Consider the following 22,951-nt stretch of genomic DNA (forward strand, 5'->3'; position numbering starts at 1 on the left):
TATTTTGGCTATAAAATTTTTATTGCAAATACAGACGACTAATTGGTTTTGTCCATTATAATACGATTTTTGAACTTTACTCTCACCTATATTTTCCTATTGTTTTCTTAGTTGTAAATAGTCAAGGTCACACTTTCCACATCTTCTCTCCCTCTCTTTTATTCCTTGCTCTGGTAAAATTTCTCGAGGATGATGAGAAGTCATGGCTGAAATAAATAAAAATTAAATAAAAAACAATCATGTTTACTTACTGTATTTTGCAAACATAGGAAACTACAGCAATTAAGGAACATCAGCAGGGGAGTGGATTATTAAATCCAAGTCCATTGATATGGCAGAAATATATATGAATCAAAGAAAAATCTACACAGAAAAATACATTGAGAAATTTTCAAATCATCTTACTGTTCACAGTATCCAATATGTGTACATTACTGTGAAGAATAATACAGTAGAGGAAAATACATTGTGTTACACATAGCCTTTCCTCCTTCACAATATATTTTAAAAATTTACCAACTTTCTTCTGCTTCATTAAAAAATATGAAACATGCAAATATTTGGGGACTGTTCAAAAAAGGGGTTCCTGCTTACCACCAGAAAAAAAAAAAAAAACACAGCTAAGTCAACTGTAAGAAAAGTTATGAATTAATCCAAAGGAATAGTAAATTATCATTTAAATGAAGTTTACTGAACTAAACCAACACACAAAAACAGAATAAAAATTAGTCAAGAATTGTTAATAGTAATAAGCAGAAAATGTGTGTTGAAAGTATTTCTTTAGAAAATGTCTGAAAGTGTCAAGGAGGACACAGCAACATAGGAGGTTGAGCCAGAAGGATAAAAATTTCAAGGCCAGCCAAAGTAAAATGAAAAAAAAATGAAAAGTGGGAAATAATCCTTTTCTTTCTAGTACTAATAAACACATCCCAGAAAATAGGAAAAATAAAACATCCAAGCAACTCAATTTTCACCAAGTTGTAAAGACTCAAAGCAGATATTAAACTAAGTTTTTAAACTCAGAATATTGAGAGCATCCAAGAGAAAAAGATGGATCACCTAGAAATGTGTAACTATATAATTGTGAAATCCTTAGTTGAAACTTCACAACACAGAAAGGAATTCAGGACTATTTTCAAAAAATGAAAGAATAAAATTATCAACCAAGACATTATATTCACAGCTAATATATTTCAAAAGAGAAGGAAAATGATGTCTTTAAAGATATAAAAATGCACACACTACTCATCAACACTAGCTGTTCTCTACAAGTATGGAAGTTAATCCTTCATACTGAAAGACCCCAGCCCGAAAGACCCCAGCCCAGCTTATAGCACTAGCTTTGTAACGCCGGATGAAGCAAGGCTTTAAAAGTATATATATATAGTAGTTTTACAAAAGGAGGTCAGTGGGGCAACAGGACGTGCAAGTTCAGCAAGTTCAGCAGTTGGGCTTGCTCAAGGTCGTTACCAAAAAAACAGGATGTCCAACAGGCTGACATCTGGGGGGAAACAAAGAGTGCAGGAAGAAAACAGAAACTGGTCAATAGCTTTATCAGATGTCCAAGACGTGAAAAATATGGGAAATAACCTTGGCCCCCCACCCCACTCAAATCCTCCAATAGAGACCCTGTAACTACGCATCCTGCTTCTGTACTCATGCTTCTGCTCACAAGTCCTATATAAACCCCTCTGAATGTACCGGGGGGTGCGCAAGTCTCATGCAGCTTGTCGCCCCGGGTACCCGAGTGCCTGAATAAACCTCTTGCTGTTTGCATCCGAACACCGTGGTCTCGCTGATCCTTGGGAACGGGTCTCCCCAGACGGAAAGTACCCTCTCTTCGGGGGTCTTTCATTTGGGGGCTCGTCCGGGATAAGAGACCCCCACCCAGGGACCACCGACCCGCCGTCGGGAGGTAAGCTGGCCAGCCTATAATTTCACTGTTTTCTGTCTGTCTGTCCATTGCGCTGCGAATCTGAGTTCTCTGTGATTCAGCTGAGTCAATCTGAATCTGGCAGGAGGCTGAAGGAGCTGACGAGCTTGGACTTCGCTCCTGCAGCCCTGGAAGACGTTCCACGGGCATCCGGAGTCCAATTTTCAAGGACTCATCCGTTAAGATCCACAACCAGAGTCGGACTCTTTGGGGCTCCACCCCAGTCCGAGGGGTACGTGGTCTTTCTGGGAGACGAGGAATCCGGATCCTCAGCTAAGTCTCCATCTGAACTTTTACTTTCGGTTTTGCACCGAAGCCGCGCCGCGCGTCTCCTCTGTGTTTGTGCCGGTCTGTTATTTGTTGGTTTTGTCCTTGGTGTTACCTGCTACCCAGTCATGGGGCAATCCATTACAACCCCCTTAAGTCTTACTTTACAGCACTGGAGGGACGTCCAAAGCATGGCGAACAACCAGTCGGTGGACGTCCGCAAGAAAAAGTGGATAGCCTTTTGTTCCTCTGAGTGGCCAACGCTATACCCAGACTGGCCTGCAGATGGAACCTTTAACCTGGACTCTATCTTACAGGTGAAAGCCAGAGTGATGAACCCCGGACCTCAAGGTCATCCTGATCAGGTCCCTTACATCATAACTTGGGAAGCTCTGGCGAAGGACCCTCTTCCATGGGTCAAGCCTTTCATTACCCCAAGACCAACCCCTCTATCTCTCTCCTCACCTACTGCCCCCCCTATGCCGCCACTCCCACCTCCTCTCGACCCCATCCCAACCCCTACCCGATCCTCCCTCTATCCTACTCTTACTAAGACTTCGCAGGAGACTAAGAAAAATGCTCAACCACCAAGGACTTCCTCAGTCCTGCCACCGGGAGAAGAGCTGCTGATGGATCTCCTCGCCGAGGATCCTCCTCCATACCAAAGTCCCACATCAGCCTCCAGACCAACCTCACAGCGGGAGGCTGATTCCCCAACCCCTCTGGAGGAACCCGAACCCGCACCCTCTCCTGTAGCTGGACGGCTAAGAGGACGACGAGAGCTACCAGATTCTACCTCCCAAGCCTTCCCCCTCAGGGCAGGGCCAAACGGTCAACTGCAATACTGGCCCTTCTCTGCCTCTGACCTATATAACTGGAAAAACAACAACCCTCCTTTCTCTAAAGACCCTTCTATCTTAACCTCTCTCATTGAGTCTATCCTAGTTACTCACCAGCCCACATGGGATGATTGCCAACAGCTTCTCCAGGCACTGCTGACTACCGAAGAGAGGCAACGAGTCATCCTAGAGGCTCGCAAAAATGTCCCAGGCGCGGATGGCCGCCCAACCCAGTTGCCTAATGAGATTGATGCTGCCTTTCCCCTTGCACGTCCCGATTGGGACCACACCACCGCTGAAGGTAGGAACCACCTACGCCTCTATCGCCAGTTGCTTGTAGCGGGTCTCCATGGGGCTGCAAGGCGCCCCACAAATTTGGCTCAGGTAAAGCAGGTAACCCAAAGATCAGATGAAACTCCCTCAGCCTTCCTGGAGCGACTTAAGGAGGCTTACCGCATGTATACTCCTTATGATCCCGAGGACCCAGGACAGGCTACCAATCTGGCCATGTCTTTCATCTGGCAGTCAGCTCCAGATATCAGAAGAAAATTAGAGAGGCTAGACAATTTGAGGGAAAGCTCAGTGCAAGATTTACTTAAGGAAGCTGAACGTATCTATAACAGGAGAGAAACAGCTGAGGAAAGAGAAGAGAGATTGAGAAAGGAAGCCGAGGAGAGGGAAAATATCAGGGATCGCAAGAGAAGCAAAGAGATCAGCAGGTTATTGGCCACAGTGGTTTCAAATCAGAGACAGGATAAACAGCAAACAGGAGACAACAGAGAAGGGAACCCCCGCAGCACCAAAATAGATAGAGATCAATGCGCTTACTGTAAGGAAAAAGGCCATTGGGTAAAGGATTGTCCAAAGAGACCCAAGGGACCCCGAAGACCTAAACCCCAAACCTCCCTACTGACCCTGGAAGATTAGGATAGTCAGGGCCAGGAGCCCCCCCCTGAGCCCAGGGTAACCCTTAATGTTGGGGGGCAACCCGTCACCTTCCTGGTGGATACTGGAGCCCAACATTCTGTCCTGACTCATCCTGTGGGACCATTGAGTGACCGCTCAGCATGGGTCCAAGGAGCCACCGGAGCCAAGAGATACCATTGGACAACAGACCGGAAGGTACAACTGGCAACCGGTAAGGTGACTCATTCTTTTCTTCATGTACCAGATTGCCCATTTCCACTACTAGGTAGGGACCTCCTCACTAAATTAAGGGCTCAAGTACACTTTCAAGACACGGGGGCATATGTCACCGGACCTCAGGGAAAACCATTATATGTCCTGACCCTCCATTTGGAAGATGAATATAAGCTTTTTGAACTAGGAACCCTGGAAGAACCACAAAGAGGTCCCAAAGGAGACATCCTACCTTGGCTACAGAAATTCCCACTTGTCTGGGCTGAAACTGGAGGGACAGGGCTAGCAGTCCGGCAGCCACCATTAATAATAACCTTAAAGGCCACCGCTTCGCCTGTGTCCATTAAACAATACCCTATGTCACAGGAGGCCCACCAAGGCATCCGGCCTCACATAGAAAGATTGTTAGACCAAGGGATCCTAGTGCCATGCAGATCTCCATGGAACACCCCTCTCCTCCCTGTTAAGAAACCCGGCTCTGAGGACTATCGACCAGTCCAGGATTTGAGGGAAGTCAACAAGCGGGTAGAGGATATTCACCCTACTGTCCCCAACCCATACAACCTACTGAGTGGGCTACCTCCCTCACACACCTGGTATACGGTAATAGACCTCAAGGACGCTTTCTTTTGTCTGAGGCTGCACCCCGATAGCCAGTCCATCTTTGCCTTTGAATGGAAGGATCCAGAGAGGGGAATATCCGGCCAGCTGACCTGGACACGGTTACCGCAGGGTTTTAAAAACAGCACTACCCTTTTTGACGAAGCTCTCCACCGGGACTTAGCTGCCTTTAGGGTCCAATACCCAGCCCTAATATTACTGCAATATGTCGACGACATACTGCTGGCAGCAAAATCAGAGGAAGATTGTAGGGAAGGGACTGCGGCACTCTTGCAGACTTTGGGAATTCTTGGGTACCGGGCCTCTGCTAAAAAGGCTCAAATCTGCCAACAACAGGTCATTTACCTGGGATATCAGATCAGAGGGGGCCAAAGATGGTTAACTGAGGCCTGTAAAAAGACCATCACACACATTCCAGCCCCCAGAAATTCTCGACAACTGCGCGAATTCCTGGGAACTGCAGGGTTCTGCCGCCTCTGGATACCAGGTTTCGCTGAAATGGCCGCACCCCTATACCCTCTTACCAAACCGGGGACCCTATATGAATGGCAAGAAAAACATGAAGAAGCTTTCCGGTCAATAAAGAAGGCTCTATTAGAGTCCCCGGCTCTCAGCCTTCCAGATTTGACCAAACCCTTTGAGCTGTTTACGGATGAGAAACAAGGTTATGCAAAAGGGGTGCTGACCCAGAGATTAGGCCCATGGCGACGACCTGTGGCTTACCTATCCAAGAAACTCGACCCTGTGGCTGCCAGATGGCCACCTTGTCTGCGTATGGTGGCAGCCATAGCGGTCCTTACTAGGGATGCCAACAAACTAACCATGGGACAGCCATTAACCATTTTAGCACCTCATGCAGTGGAGGCCTTGATTAGACAGCCACCAGAGAGATGGTTATCCAATGCACGGATGACTCACTACCAAGCCATGCTCCTAGACACTGATCGAGTGCATTTCGGGCCTATTGTCACTCTTAATCCTGCCACCTTGCTTCCGCTCCCAGAAGCTCCAGAACAACATGACTGTCTCCAGATCCTTGCAGAGGCATATGGGACCAGACCAGACCTCACAGACCAACCTCTGCCCGATGCGGACTTCATATGGTATACTGACGGCAGCAGCTTCATACAAGATGGAGAGCGAAAAGCAGGTGCAGCAGTGACCACTGAGACTGAGGTAATCTGGGCAGAAGCCCTACCCCCAGGAACATCTGCCCAGAAGGCAGAACTCATCGCTCTGACAAAAGCCTTACAACTGGCCAAAGGTAAGAAGCTTAATGTTTATACAGACAGCCGGTATGCTTTTGCAACCGCCCACATACATGGGGAAATCTACCGGAGACGAGGGCTTCTAACCTCCGAGGGCAAAGATATTAAAAACAAGGCTGAAATCCTAGCCTTACTTAAGGCCCTGTTCCTGCCTAAGAGACTCAGCATTATTCATTGTCCGGGGCACCAAAAAGGGGAAAACCCAGAAGCCAGGGGAAATCGTATGGCTGACAAAGCGGCAAGAGACGTTGCCACTGAAGTACCCTCTAAAGCTCCTCAAACTCACCCCCTTAACCCAGGGGAAACCGAAACCTCCATCTGCCTATTTCATTATGCTAAAGAGGATACAGAGTTACTAAAGAAAATGGGGGCCTCTTATGACCCCACTCAAGATCATTGGATTTACCAAAAGAAACCTGTGCTGCCAGCCCAGCAAACCCTTGAACTGATAACCTTTCTACATAAATTAACCCACCTAAGTCCCCATAAAATGAAAATCCTACTGGACAAAGAACAAGACACTTATCATTTGCTCAGGAGAGACAAAATCTTACAACAAGTAATGGACTCTTGCCTTGCTTGCGCCCAAATAAATGCAGGAAAAACCCAGTCTAACTTGGGGACCCGAATACGGGGGCATCGACCTGGGATGCATTGGGAGATCGACTTCACTGAGGTAAAGCCTGGACTATATGGGTACAAATACTTGTTAGTGCTGGTGGACACTTTTTCCGGCTGGGTAGAAGCCTACCCCACACGGCATGAGACTGCAAAAGTAGTGACCAAGAAGTTATTAGAAGAAATCTTCCCCAGGTACGGTATGCCTCAGGTACTAGGGTCAGATAATGGACCAGCTTTTGTCTCTCAGGTAAGTCAGCAAGTGGCCAAATTATTGGGGATAAATTGGAAATTACATTGTGCTTACCGACCCCAGAGTTCAGGACAGGTAGAACGAATGAATAGAACCATAAAGGAGACTTTATCTAAATTAACGCTTCCAGCTGGCACTAGAGACTGGGTACTCCTACTGCCCTTGGCTATCTACAGAGCCAGGAACACCCCAGGCCCATCAGGCCTAACCCCTTTTGAGATATTGTATGGAGCTCCACCCCCGATCACCAGCTTTTATAGTCCTAACATTTCCGATCATGTTAACAACCTCTCTTTAAAAGCTCATTTACAGGCTCTGCAGATTGTTCAGAATGAAGTCTGGAAACCGTTGGCAGCTGCATACCAGGACCAAATAAAGACCCCTGTGATACCCCATCCTTTTCAGATAGGAGACTCAGTGTGGGTACGCAGACACCAGACAAAGAACTTGGAACCCCGATGGAAAGGCCCGTACACCGTGCTCCTGACCACACCAACTGCCCTGAAGGTCGACGGGATCTCATCTTGGGTCCACGCCTCACACGTCAAAGCTGCCAACCCAGCTGGAGGAAGCCACCAATCCAACACCGGAGGCAGACCACTAACAGTCGGGACGGACACCCCCCCATGGAAAGTCCAGCGCACCCCAAACCCCCTAAAGATAAGACTCGTGCGGGGAAAAGCAGCATCCTAATGTTATGGGTTCTGACAGGGTCTCTTGGGATGGTTACAGGGCAAGACAATCCTCATCGTGTCTACAATGTGACTTGGGTAATTAACAACCTTATGTCTGGGAAAATAGCTAACACCACTTCCCTAGTGGGGACAATATCAGATGCTTTCCCTACGTTATACTTTGACTTATGTGATCTAGTAGGGGACACTTGGGACCCTTCTAATCAAGAGCCTTTCCCTGGTTATGGTTGCCACAACCCTGGGGGACGCATAGGAACCCAGAGTAAACCATTCTATGTCTGTCCGTCACACAAACGACAGAAAGATTGTGGGGGACGCGCAGATGGCTTTTGTGCCAAATGGGGTTGTGAGACTACTGGGACTGTCCATTGGAACCCCTCCTCTAGCTGGGATTACATCACTCTCCGACGCGGTAAAACCCCCCACGGGTCTGCCTGCTACGATTCCCGCAGAGGCTCCCGCGCAGGCTCCACTCCCGGAGGAAAATGCAATCCTCTCGTTCTAACCTTTAACCCTGCAGGAAAGCGGGCTACCTGGGATGGATCTCAAGCTTGGGGGTTATGGTTATACAGGTCTGGGCACGACCCCATTACCATGTTCTCCCTGACTCGACATATATTAACAGCAGAACCCAAGCTCCCTGTGGGGCCCAATTCCGTTTTATCTGACCAAACCGCCCCATTACTCAAGATCAGAAAGCCCCCTCTTCTGGAGAAAGAAACCCCACCTCACCTCACTAGTCCAGACTTAACCTCCCCATCCTCCATGGCCTATCTAACCCTTAGTCCTAACCTAAGGAGAGGAATATCTTATATTACAGGAACCTCTACTATGAACACCCCAATCCCTACCACTAGACTACTTCCAACTTCTAGGCCAGGAACTGGAGACCGGTTACTAGGCTTAATCCATGGGGCATTCTTAGCCCTTAATCATTCAGACCCAAACAAAACTCAAGAATGCTGGTTAAGCTTGCTTTCTCGGCCTCCCTATTATGTGGGAATCGCTATACAGAATAACTATACTAGCCATGCTACTCCCCCGTGGAGTTGCGCTTCCCTTCCCCAGCATCGATTAACTATATCAGAAGTATCTGGACAGGGTATTTGTATAGGAAAAATTCCCCTAACCCATCAGAAGCTATGCAGCAAAATCATTCCAACCGAAACTAGTACTGAAAGTAAATATCTGACTGGTCCCAATGGAACCTATTGGGCCTGTAACACGGGCCTAACCCCTTGTGTTTCAACTGGAGTCCTCAATACTGGCAATGACTTTTGTGTACTAATAGAACTATGGCCCACCATAATTTACCACACCCCTGAGTATATATATATTCATAGTCAGTCCCAAGAAAGAATTAGACCTCGCCGGGAACCAGTATCTTTAACCTTGGCTTTACTCCTAGGAGGGCTAACTGTGGGTGGAATAACTGCAGGCATAGGAACAGGAGTAACTGCATTGCAACAAACCTCTCATTTCAAACAGCTCCAGCAAGCCATGCACATGGATATCCAGGCATTAGAGGAGTCAGTCACTGCCCTCGAGAAGTCTTTAACTTCTCTGTCGGAAGTAGTGTTACAGAACAGAAGAGGTTTAGACATAATCTTCCTTCAACAAGGAGGCCTTTGTGCTGCCCTTAAAGAGGAATGTTGCTTTTATGCTGATCACACAGGAGTAGTCAGAGACAGCATGGCGAAGCTCAGAGAAAGACTTAGACAGAGACAGCAGGTATTCGAATCCCAACAGGGATGGTTTGAAAGCTGGTTCAATAAATCCCCCTGGCTTAGTACTCTAATACCCACTATCATGGGCCCACTTATTATTCTACTTCTAATTCTGATACTTGGACCATGTGTCCTCAATCGGCTAGTCCAATTTATCAAAGATAGATTAACTGTCATTCAAGCCATGGTCCTAACCCAACAATATCACCAGCTAGGACAAACTGACCTAGAGACAATTGAACTTACGAATGGAAGATTCCATTCGTAGAACCAAAGAAAATGGTGGAATGAAAGACCCCAGCCCAGCTTATAGCACTAGCTTTGTAACGCCGGATGAAGCAAGGCTTAAGAAATATAGTAGTTTTACAAAAGGAGGTCAGTGGGGCAACAGGACGTGCAAGTTCAGCAAGTTCAGCAGTTGGGCTTGCTCAGGGTCGTTACAAAAACAGGATGTCCAACAGGCTGACATCTGGGGGGAAAACAAAGAGTGCAGGAAGAAAACAGAAACTGGTCAACAGCTTTATCTGATTTCCAAGACGTGAAAAATATGGGAAATAACCTTGGCCCCCACCCCACTCAAATCCTCCAATAGAGACCCTGTAACTACGCATCTTGCTTCTGTACTCATGCTTCTGCTCACAAGTCCTATATAAACCCCTCTGAATGTACTGGGGGCACGCAAGTCTCATGCAGCTTGTCGCCCTGGGTACCCGAGTGCCTGAATAAACCTCTTGCTGTTTGCATCCGAACACCGTGGTCTCGCTGATCCTTGGGAACGGGTCTCCCCAGACGGAAAGTACCCTCTCTTCGGGGGTCTTTCACTGTCACTACACTGTTACTCACACAGAATCATTCCAAAACCAGCATTGTGGGCTGGGGATGTGGCTTGCCTCACATATGTGAGGCCTTGGGTTTGATCCTCAGATCCACAAATAAATCATTATTCTATGTTTTCATTAAAGAAATACAAAGTCATGTTTGGAGGAATGAAGGATAATTACTCATTTATATATCTTATTTGTTATAACTTGACACAAATCATTTGCTTATGTGATAAACAATGCTTCACTTAAGAACAGAATTGTTTTGAATATTTAAAATCACTTTAAACATGGTCAGAATTAATAATAGCACTGCTGGTAAGGCCATTCCATAGATGTCATTTTAATAAAGAGATCTTGATCTTACCTGAAATTGCAAGATATGGCAATAAAGGCTAGCTGAGAGCCAAAACTTGGAAGATAAATTGCAGCACACACCCAGCTCTGCCACTATGTTGTTTCTTCTCCATGCAAAGGCAGATGGTCAGATTAAGATGAATTAGAGAAAAATAACTCTACTGAGATTAAATGGGAGGTACTTGTGATGGGATGAATCCATATTCTCTGGCAGGTGTGGTCCCATTTGAGGCCTTCCTAATAAAAGGTTCAAGATATACTCTGTGCTATTAGTAATGGAAATTAGCTCAGTGACCTTGGACAAGTTATTTAAAATCAATGACACTCTACCTGTGTATAATATTCTCCAGCATAGCATTGTTGTGAAGATAGATGGTAAGCACATTGCCTAGCACATTGCAAGTTACAAGTAGATCTTACTCCACAAAACAGTGGTTTTCTTCAAAGTAAAATGCAACAGGAGGGAAGTAGTTGACAGTGGAGGTGTCAAGAGGAACCACAAATTGGCTCTTAGCTTCAATGGAACTCAAGCTGTAGCAGGTGTTATTTCACAATTTTAATTACAATCAGTATCAGAGGTGAGATGTAACGTTTCATAACTTTAATTATAAGTGGTTAAATGTCTTTGCTTTTTTTCACCAATTCACCTAAAGCAAACCATTTTCATTTGTAAAACTCCAAAAATCAATAAATAGAAGATGCAATGAATACTATGAATACTATGAATACTGAATGCTATGGTTATCTTCATCTTTTGTTTAGTGGATATTGCTTCTCAGTGAAGAGGAAAATACTTGGATATTGTGCTTGCAGAACTCATAGTCTGGATTCTATGGTTACTGAACACTCAGGATTAGTGGTGTTTAATGTAGATATGAATTTGGGTATTATGTGTTTGAAACACATGTAGAGAAATCATGTCAGTCAAAATTCATTAAAAGCTTATTGTTTAGCAAAATTGTACCTCTGCGAACACAAAACATGATAGTTTTGAAGAACCTGAACAAATTTAGAAGAAGAGTAAGTTTTTAAGAGAATCTGAAGCACATACCATCCACAGTTACTATTGGCAAGTTATTTTTATAGATTTTTGGGTACCTTGAATGAGTTCCTGTGTTCTTTTTTAATATTATTCATTAGTGGGCTGGGGATGTGGCTCAAGCGGTAGCGCGCTCGCCTGGCATGCGTGCGGCCCGGGTTCGATCCTCAGCACCACATACCAACAAAGATGTTGTGTCCGCCGAGAACTAAAAAATAAATATTAAAAAATTCTCTCTCTCTCTCTCTCTCTCTCTCTCTCCTCTCTCACTCTCTCTTTAAAAACAAATTATTCATTAGTTGTAATCATTTATACATGACAGAAGAAAATGCTTCAATTCATTGTACACAAATGGAGCAGATGTTGTGTTCTTTTAGAGAAACAACCTTAAAGGGTACTATCATTGTAAGGGAAAAAGATAGTGGAAGGTTTTCAAATGGATGCCCTTTCTATGCTGTAAAAGGTCTTGTATATTATGGTAGACCTATGGGTGGTTTTATTTTTGATGAGAAATTAAGCTTGTATCTTCTATAAGATATAGTAATTTGCATTCTTTTTTTAAATTGTATTTTATTTTACTTATTTTTTTTTAAAGAGAGAGGGAAAGAGAGAATTTTAATACTTTTTTTTTTTTTTTTTTTTTTTTTTTTTTAGTATCTAGGTGGATACAACATCTTTGTTTTGTATGTGGTGCTGAGAATCGAAACCGGGCCGCACGCATAACAGGCAATTGCTCTACCTCTTGAGCCACATCTCCAGCCCATAATTTCCATTCTTGATCCAGTTAGCTGAGTTCAGTAATGAAGAATATGCTCTTACAAAATATTGTCTTTGATACCATCTGTTAGAGAATTTACTTAAAAACTTCCTATTTGTTATTGGTATTTAAAAAAAAATTATTTGGGGTATGTCTTTTCACCCTTTTATATTTCTAAGCCAGAACCACCACTTAGAACTGGCAGACTCCATACTTGCTGTGTGTGGAAGTAATTTTTAATCTTTGTTCTGAGTTCACTTAAGATATGAGAGATACTTGTCATTTTGGAATTCTAAGCTGTTAGTATACAGTTCTTCAGTCATGTTATCATTGAAATTTATTATTTTAACCTTTAATTAGAAGACTCACTGTTCTTGGCTGTCTGTGGCCTGTTTCCATTGCTATTCATTCATCATGTGATTTAAGTGTTGCTAAACCTTACAAATTATTCCAAAAGAGACATGGAATAACTTTGTAATTTGGTACTGTCCATTCTGCATAAAATCCAGCCCTTTAAGCATGACATCCTGAGACCACATGTACAGTAAACATTTATTTGAATTAATGAATTGCTTCAGGGCAGCTTGCAAACATAGTGTTTTAAGTATTCAGTGGCTGAGCCTTCAGTACTGGTAGTGTAGCTAAACATTCAGACTTCATTTGAAGCCAGTAAACAGACAACTGTGCAATCCAGGGAGATCAATTTGCAATTTGTTACCTTTTATATACAATAATAATTTAGGTTTTTTTTTTTTTTTACGAGAGAGTTTTTTTAATATTTATTTTTTAGTTTTTGGTGGATACAACATCTTTATTTTATTTTTATGTTGTGCTGAAGATCAAAGCCACAACCCCGCACATACCAACCTACTGATCTGCTGTCATTATAGGTTAGTTTGTTTATTCTATGTTTTTACGTAAATTGAATTATATTACATGTACTCCTGTTTTTTTTTTTTGTTTGTTTTGTTTTGTTTTTTTTTTTTTGGCTTTTTCACTCAGTGTGATTATTTTGAGATTTGTCTCTGTTTCTGATTATATCAGTAGTTTATTCTTTTAAGTGCTCAAAGTATTCCATTATATGGATGTACCTGTTCACCGTTGACGGCCATTTGGGTGTTTCCAGCATTTGGCTCTTAGAACTAAATTCATCTGAACAACTTTATTCCATATCTTTGTGTGTGAAATTAGGCTCTCTTTTCTATTTGGTAAATACCCAGAAGTGATTTGAATAGATCATGTGGTACGGTATTTTTAATTTTTAAAACTGCCAAACTGTTTTCCAAGTTGTTGTTTCCTTTTACATTCCTACCAGCAGTGAATGAGGAATCAGTTGCCCCAAGTCTCTATCTTAAATACTTACTGTGGTAGTCTTTTAAAATTTTATTTCTCTAATAGATACATAGTGTTATCTCATTGTAAATGTTTTTTTTAATAGTTGTAGATGTACACAATATCTTTATTTAATTTATTTATTTTTATGCAGTCCTGAGGATTGAACTCAGTGCCTCATATGTGCAAGGCAAGTGCGGTGCCACTGAGTCACAACCCCAGTCCCTCATTGTGATATTAATTTGCAGTTTCCTATTGCCTGATGATGATATTGAGCATATTTTCACGTGCTTATTTGCCATTCCTTGGTAAAGTATCAAATCTTGTATGCTATTATTTTTGGAATATTTCATTTTTTTATTTATTAAGTTTTAAGTGTTCTTTATATATTCTGGATACAAATTCTTTATCAGAGTTATGATATTTTGTTCCAGTCTGACATGTTTTACATTCCCCTAGCAGTGTCTTTCAAAGAACACATGTTCTTAATTTTGATGAAATTCAATTTACAAGTTGTTCTTTAATGCACTTTTGGTATCATACCTAATAACTCTTTGCCTAACCCCAAGTCACAGAAGTTAGCTTCTGTTTCCTTGAGGAGGTTTATTGTTTTAGGTTTTGTACTTAGGTATATGACCCATTTTGAGTTAATTTCTGTATGTGGTGCAAGGCAGGGGTCAAAATTCATAATTTTTTGTATTTGGGTATTTAGTTCTACCACCATTTGTTAAAAATGAACATTGTTTCTTTGCTGAATTGCCTTTGTCCCATTGCCAAAATCAGTTTTATGTGTACATGGGTCTGTTTTGGCCTCTATTTTGTAGCATGATCTGCTTGTTTATCTTTATATCTGTACCACATTGTCTGAATTAGTTTACCTTTGTAATAGTGATTTTCTTCCAGATTTTTTTCTCTTGCAAAGTTGTTTGGACTGTTCTGGGTCCTTTGCATATGCATTGGAAGTTTATAATCAGCTTACCTGTTTATACAAAACAGCCTGCTGGGATTCTGAGATATTGGATCTATGAATCAACTTGGAGAGAATTGACTTCTTAACATCATTGAGTCTTGCAACATATGAACATGTTATTTCTTCCCATTTGTTTAGATTTTCTTTAATTTCTCTCAGCAATCTTTTAAAGTAGAAGTCTTGCATATCCCTTTCAAATTTGCCTTAAATATTTGACATTTTTGGTGTTATTATAGTATGTTTAAAAAATTCAATATACAATTTTTCATTACTAGCATAGAACAACAATTCAGTTTTGTATCTAACTCTTGTATCATGCAGCTTTGCCAAACTCACCTTCTAGGGGTAGCTTTTCTGGGTGTATATTTCATTGGATTTTCTATATAGATTATCTAATCATTTAAAAATATTGTTTGAATTCTTCCTTTCTCACTTGAATGTCATTTTTTTTGCCTTATTAAACTAAGCTGAATCTCTGGTATATTGTTGGATAGAAATGATGGGATTGGTAATCCTTGTCTTTTTCCTTATATTAAAAGAAAAACATTCAATCTTTTTTTTTTATTATGTGTGCTGTTAACTGTAGGGTTTTTTTTATTATTCCTTTTATCAGAATGAGACTTTTCTATTCCTAAAGTTTTTATTGTTGTTGTTTTTGAACTTAGAATGGGTATTGGATTGTTATTATTTGTTTGATAATATAATGATGTGCATTGTGTTTTGAATGGCAAACCAGCTTTGCAATATTAGCTTAAATCTCATTTAGTCATGAGGTATTATTCATTTTATATATTATTATAATTAATTCATTAAAATTTTGCTTGAGAACTGGATGTAGTGGCATACACTTATAATCCCAGCTACTCTGAGTCAGGAGGGTCACAAGTTCAAGGCTAGGTTGGGTAACTCAGTGAAACCCTGTATCAAAATAAAAAGGACTGAGGGTGTGGCATTAGCCTAGCCACATTAGAGCATTAGCTTAGCATGTGTGAAGCCCTTTTTATAACCCCCTACCCACACCCCTACAATTTTTTATAGGATTTTGCACCTGTGTTCATGAAGGATATCAAAAACTTTTGTAATGTCATTGTCTGGCTTTGGTAGCAGGGTAATGCTGGCCTCAGAATAAGTTAAGAAGTATTTCCTCCTCTTCAGTTTTCTTATAGAATTCATATAATATTTTTTTCCCTACATGTTTGTTGGAATTTTCCAATGAAGCTGTCTGGATCTGAAAAAAGTTTTAAGGGAAGATTTTCAAGCTACAAATTCTCTTAAATATAAACCTGTGACTATTCAATTCAAGTTTTCATTGAAGGTGAGTTTGGTGGTATCTTTCTAGAAATTTGTTCTCTTCATTTAGGTTGATGGATTTATTGGCATATGTCCTTTTCATATCTCTACGAACTATGGTGATATCATCTTTTCTTTCCTGATATTAGTGATATGTATATTCTCTCTTTTTTTCCCTCATTAGCCCAACTGGAGGTTTCAACTTTTTTTTCTGTCTTCTCAAAGAACCAGTGTTGTTTTTATGGTTTTGTTTTTGTTTTTGTGCTTGGGATCAAGCCAGGGCCTTACACATGGTAAGCACACACTGTACTACTGAGTTATACCACAGCCTAAGAACCAGCATTTAATTAGTTTATTTTTCTCTATTTTTTCTGTTGTTTATTTATTGATCTTTCTGCTCTTTCTTCATTACTACTTTTTCTCATTTACTCTCTGCATGTGATTTAATTATTTATTTTGCCATATTTAAAAATTTTTATACATAAAATATGGTTCTTTGAAGATTGTGATTTAAATTGTTTTGTCTCTGAGACATAACGTTATTGAGGCACAGAGAAGTGTGCTGTAGCTCAGTGGTAGAGTGCTTCCCTCACACACATGAGGCACTAGGTTCAATCCTTAGCACCACATAAAAATAAACAAATAAAGATTATAAAAAAGAGGGTTTAGGAGAAACTAATGTCTGAGGCTCCTTACTTTGTTGAAATCTGTGGAAAAATTCCTGACAGGAAATCCTAAGTGTTACTTTTTTTGTCACTTTCTTTTGCTTTTTTTGCAGTGGCAGTGATTGAACTCTGGGATGTTCTGCCACTGAAATACATCCCCAGTCCTTTTTATTTTGGGGCAGGGTCTCAGTTGCTGATGTTGGCCTTGAACTTATTATTCTACTGCCTCTGTCTCCCGAGCAGCGGGATTATAGACTTGCACCTGTGTGCTCAGTTTTCCAGTGTTAGGTTTTTTTTAGATGGACATAATACCTTTAATTACTTTATTTATTTATATGTGGTTCTCAGGATCTACAGGAGAAGAACATGACCCTCTGAGGATTGGAAGGTAAATAAAATTTGTGATTTCAAAGGGATTTTCTGGAATTAGTGAAAGTAGTAAGTAAACCACATCTAATAAAAAGTTGGCATAGCACATTTGAAAGGAACCCTGTTCTATGATTTTTAGCTCCAGAATGTGATGTCAATTAGATACTGCCTTTGCCTGATTGAGAGATTTGCATCTTCATGCAACCTTATTTCTGACAAGGGTGACACTGATGTAGCTCAGTGGTAGACTAGCTAATCTAAATAATCTATTTATTTATATTACTACATTTCAACATGTAGTAATATAAATAAATAGGCCCAACATGTTGACCCCATGCTTTATTTTACAAGAAAGTTCTGACTTAACTGCACAGGGTATGTTACATTTCTTAACAAACTGTTATCTACAGAAAAAATGCAGTTTCAAAACAATGTTTATAAGACCAATTTAAATTACCCTGAAGTGAAGACTTTTGTGACCCTGCTATAGACCAGATTCTGGAACTCAGAGAAATAAAAATAATTCTTACTAACCATGAAATCTGTGAGAGTTTATGCTTAAGAATTCAATTAGAAATGGTGAACATGAGCCTAATTAACCTAAAGTTGTCATGGCAGAGGATACTTGAGAGTTTAATGTTATCCTTCTGTCAGTCCAAAGTCAAGAAGTGTACCTGGGCCGGACACTTTGGGATCTTTTTTTAGATCTTCAAACAAAAAAAAAAAAGGATTTCAAGAGAGTCATGCTATTTTCTTTTCAGAGAGAACACACTTTCTTCTGTCAGAGTGTCACCCTGTTCCTCCTTCACATCACTTCTAATAAACTCATCGCCTCCCTGTGATGTATTTTAGTATGTCTGACAATACAAACAATAGTGTTATTTCTTAAGAAGTTCACAGGGAAAAGATTGCAAATCAAGGTTCCTGAGAAAAGCTTAAAAACTTACACTTAGCCCCTCATTCTAAAGCCACAACTTGTTCAACATACATTCCCTTCACTAACAAAGCCTTCTTTGCCCTACACAGGAATTATGATGAAAATAGGAAACACATAGTTAATACTAATAGCAAATGAGTTGAAGTCCCCACCTAGTTTGAGTCAGTGACAAATGGCACAGCAGATCTCTCCTGTCATTTGTAGACAAACAACTTAGCAAGGAGGGAATGTGCCTAGAAGTGCTCTGTGGGTCTTTCTAAGGACAAAGGTGATACATAATCTCAGTGAGGCTCTTAGTGCCTTGCCATTCCTGAAGCTGGCTTTGAACTCACTGTCCTCCTGCCTCAGCCTCTCCAGTTGCTAGGATTACAGGCATGCACCCCTGCATGTGGTAGATCCCAAGGGTTTGATCAACAAAAACAGAGCAGCCAAAAACCAGTCTTTGTGTCCTTATTTGATTCTGATCTGTATGCAACTTACTGTAACTCAAACAGTAGGCCTACTGAATTAGACAGGCACTCAGTGTAGATAGGTGAATTGAGTCAGGTTGAATCTAGGAAGCCAATTTTGAGTGAATCTGGGAATTTAGAGATGGTCCCCTGAGGGATATTATCAGGAACCTGCCCCTGCTCCAACCTGTTGCCATGGTAACCTGTCCCAGGTTTTCCCCTCCCTACAGGGAGCTATAAGATTATAAATGTGTCCTTGTCTACTCCATCTTGCCCTTCCCCTTCAGCCCACCTATTTCCCAACTTTAGGCCATCCCACAAAGCCTTTCTGAGCCTAGGCAGTCCTCAGGCAGAAGAAAGATTAAGGGAGGAAAGGCAGGAGAACAAAGGAAGCCTAGGACATATAAAAAGGTCAGAACACCTTGCTTCTTAGGATACCCAGATACCAGCTATGGCCCCCTTCTCCCTTGTGGGAGAAGTCTGTGTTACCCTTTTCTAAATAAACTCTGCTTCATATGCTTCCCTCAGCATGCTTCTCTAATGTTCAAACTTCAACATGTGGAAAAGTAAGACTTGTCACCAGTAACCAGTGGTATCTCTACCAGGCTGAATTTGGAGGAAGTTCCTGAAGCCCTTTCCAATCTGTCTCTTGGGTGAGAACTGTCCAATCAAGAAACAATCAGTGATGAGGGGGCAGACTTCCACAGTCTTCTGTTCCTTTTGTTTTTGGAGCCTGCCATTCACTGAATCCATTTCTTTGCTTCCAGGTTTCTGTGCTACACTGGAGCTGAAAAAAATATGTATATGTGGAACACTAAGCATACTGAAAGCCAGAAAATGGTAAGTGTGTGTTCTTATTTTGAGACTGGGTAGGGAGTGAAAGGGTAAAGTTTCTAAGCTGGAAAGCTTGAATTAAAATGTAAAAGATTAGGTATTAAGTTCCTCTGTTACACCCAGATTCCTGAGATAGTTAAGACAAGGCCCTACTGGCCATTCAGCCTAGGGCCCTGTGCAGTTTGTCACAGAGCCCGAACCAATCAGTTTGAATGTGTACCCAGTTTAGAAGTGACCAATCACCCCTGCCCAGCCTGTTCCCGCCAATGAATGGACTAATCATGTATCAGAGTTTTTGTTCAATTTTCCCGCGCCTCATGATGATTTGTTCTGATGTATGCAAAGCCCCCCACCCTCTCCAGAAAGTGTACTTAAGCTCTGCTTGACCTCTGCTCTGGGCTCTGGGCTGCTCTCCCTTCTTGAGTGAGCACAGAGTCCCAGCGCGCTGGAACGGATCCAATAAATCCCCCTTGCCATTGCATGAAGCTAGTCTCGTGGTCTCTTTCTCCGACGTTTTGCGGGACCCTTACAGGGAGGCTGTTTGAAGCCAGTGGGATTGGCAATGGTGGCTGGAAACTCCTCATAATTGTCTCCAGACTCTGGTGGCTAGAGGATCTCTCCTTTTCAGCTTAGCCTTTAGTTTTCTCTGACTAGTGTAGTGGAGCTTAGATTAGCATTTTAGACCTCAAGTCTTTTGTTCCATAATTGTATGGTGTTTTCAGGGCCTTCCTGAATTCCTATGTGGACATCTGTGTGCCATTAGCTCAGCATGTCCCCAGAATGTGTGGTGAAGACTGGGATAATCATCAGAAGAGGACCCCAACCTTCATTAGTTGTGTTGTAAGGGTCCGGCGGAGCATAGGAGAAAGAGACCACACAAGAGACTAACTTCATGCAATTGGCAAAAGGGATTTATTAATTCAGCATGCTGAGGTTCCAGGCTCACTCAGGAAGATAGAGCAGCCCAGAGCCCCGAGCAGAGGTCAAGCAGAGCTTAAGTACACTTTTTGGGGAGGGCAGGGGGCTTTGCATACATCAGAACAAATCATCATGAGGCGCAGGAAAATTGAACAACAACTCTGAGACATGATTAGCACATTCATTGGTGGGAACAGGTTGGGAAGGGGTGATTGGTCACTTCTAAGGGGGTACACATTCAAACTGATTGGTTTGGGCCCTGTGACAAACTGCACAGGGCCCTAGGCTAAATGGCCAGTAGGGCCTTGTCTTAACTGTCTCAGGAATTTCAGGTTTTGGGTGTAGCCAAGGAACTTAACAATACCTAGTCTTTTACATTTTAATTCAGACTTTGCAGCTTAGAAACTTTACAATGCCCTGTCTTTTGCATTTCAATTCAGGCTTTGCAATTTAGAAGCTTTAAAATGCCCAGTCTTTTACACTTTAACTCAGGCTTTTGCAGCTTAGAATCAGCTTAGAAATTTTACCTTTACAGTGTTCCTGTGTGAGAGAAGCTGTGGCTTTTTTAGGGACTCCTGTTCTTCTTCCTCCTAAGTTTTTATTTTTGTTGTTTATATTTTTGTTTACTTTAGACCACAAATTATTTCCCTGGGTGTTTATCTACTGACCCACATTCTCAACCTTTTTCTATATATTTATGTAGAGACAAAGTTGCACTGAGTTTCTTAGAACCTCACTAAGTTGCTCAAACTGGTTTTGAACTCAACATCCTCATTCCTCCTGAGCTTTCTAAATGTAGACTAAGAAGTATCTCAAATCCAGAATGGTTATCTGATAGTTTAGCTATTTATAGGTCTGAGGTTAAATCCCAAATTTCCAGCTCCCTTCAGATTCTCAAAGGCAGGGTTCTTACACAACTTGATTGAGAAAAAATAAAATAAAATAGATAGTAAAATTAACAGGCAACTGTTTCATGGACATCTTATTTAACCACACCTGAATGTTAATGGATAGATATGTTAATGAGCACCATTAAGGCCTATTCAAATTAAAAAAAAAAAAAACACTTGAGACTCACTTATGGGGATACCTTCAATCAAATTCTTTTTCCTTGGGGTGAACCCAGTTGGAAGTCACTGGAAGGAGGATGGGATACATTAAGGACAAACTTGAGCCTAGTTGGTAATAAAAATGCCTTTTTCAATACTCATTTTAAATAGATATTAACCAAAGCTTTGCCAATAACCATATTTAAACTTTGAAACTGACACACACAAAAAAATGGGTTCTTCTGCTAACATGCCCTTTCCCACATATTGGGAGGTGTATTTTTTCTTGCTAAAATAAATCCTATTCTTTTTACTACTACCTTCCTTGAGTGTCCATAGATTTTATTCTTCAAAACTTGTGAGACAAGATCCCAGAGAAAATTGGTTAAATGGGAAATTTAACTCTCAAAACTTCTGTTTCAACATAATTATGTTTTCCCATATTTTGTTTTAAAGGCATGCTTTGTTTGTATTTTTTTTTCTCCAAGAACTCGATGACTGTTTTAAAAAATTTTGCTTTTTCCTTGTGAGACTTTCAAATAAGAAAAAAAAGCAGGAAAAAATTAGATGACATTAAAAATAATGACTTTTTTCTTAATAAAATAATATAGTCAATGTGTCCCAGTCACCAGGGGCAAAATTGCGACATATGCAGTCAAGGAGAGAAATAAAAAATGTCCAAATGCTTCTGCCCCTTTTAATGCTTTATTCACTCAAATTGCTCAAAGCAATTATACTCTATAGGTTCTTACTCAAGAAAATAACAATCCTGAACGCTAGGCACTGTAATAGAGATAATCCATTCACAGTAAAAGAAAAAAAATAAAGGTTGATTAATTTACTGCTAAGAAGTCTAGATTAATTTTAGACACTGCAAAAGTAACTTAATCATGAAAGGCTAGTTACAAACATTCCCTCTGTGTACTAAGTTTAAATGTCAGAACAAAATTCTTAAGCCTTAGGCTTTTAGTCCAGCAGATGCACACTCACTCAGACCATGGTGACCAGGTCCAGAAACAAGGCAGGTTTCTCCTGGCTTGGAGTGGACAACAGGTTGAGGAGAGAACCTATGGAGAAGTTGTGGCTTTCACCAAAGTTCAGATGAAGTGGTAGAGTTTGAGAGATGCGAAAATCATGCAGAGGATCAGAAGAACAATGACAAGTGATGGGATGTCAGGTCCTCATGAGGTTCTTCAGCTTGAGTGCATGCTGGTTTCTGCTGGCTAAATTCCTGCTCATTAGCTCTATTATTTATACTAAATTTGGGGGCTTTTAACCTCTCTTTCAGTTCTTCTTAGCTATCATGGGATTTCTCCATGACATCATTTACCCTGGGGTTAGAAACTTCTGGTCTTGTGGTCTCCACTCTGATTTTCTTCTCTTTCTCTCTTATCAGGCAAGTATAGCCTGCCAGATACTTCACTCTGTTTATCAAGTTAAGGGGAAGTAACTTTTTTTAGGCCATACTGGAGGACTCTGTGTGTGCCTGGTGCCTCTGCATGTTTCAAACTGGAGTTTTTAAAATGGAGTTGTTTAAGCTCAGGGCTAAGGCCATCCTCACAGTCCCAATTAAAGACTTTTAAAAAATGTAATGGGATCTTAGTTGAGTTTTTTCCCATCCATATATGTAAGACCACTTTATTAAAATGACCTGTAGAAGCATTCCAAACATTTCCAGGAAACATCTTTGTCCTAGTGTGGAGGAAAATAAAGATGGAACCGGACTTGATTTAAACTATAAGGAAGTTTAATCACAAAGGCTATAGTACATAGTGAATCTGAACATCAAAAGCCATGTGAGAA

At 41.3% G+C, this 22,951-nt stretch overlaps 1 protein-coding gene and 1 long non-coding RNA gene across 2 annotated transcripts in view; both read left to right on the forward strand.

Moving 5' to 3' along the window:
- Positions 1-7,661: 7,661 nt before the first annotated feature.
- Positions 7,662-9,629, forward strand: LOC308640636 (MLV-related proviral Env polyprotein-like; the record flags this gene model as incomplete). The annotated part of the gene is made up of 1 exon (XM_081312454.1): positions 7,662-9,629. The coding sequence occupies one exon, from the start codon at positions 7,662-7,664 to the stop codon at positions 9,627-9,629; it is 1,968 nt and encodes a 655-aa protein (XP_081168580.1).
- A 9,483-nt stretch (positions 9,630-19,112) lies between these two features.
- Positions 19,113-22,951, forward strand: part of LOC308640639 — a 30,757-nt gene continuing 26,918 nt past the window's right edge. The window contains exon 1 of the long non-coding RNA XR_014020322.1: positions 19,113-19,187. This is a non-coding gene — a long non-coding RNA (uncharacterized lncRNA). The remainder of the gene's footprint in view (positions 19,188-22,951) is intronic.

The sequence above is a fragment of the Spermophilus citellus genome, assembly GCF_964194105.1.
Source record: "Spermophilus citellus genome assembly, contig: SCAFFOLD_194, whole genome shotgun sequence".
Taxonomy (NCBI): domain Eukaryota; kingdom Metazoa; phylum Chordata; class Mammalia; order Rodentia; family Sciuridae; genus Spermophilus; species Spermophilus citellus.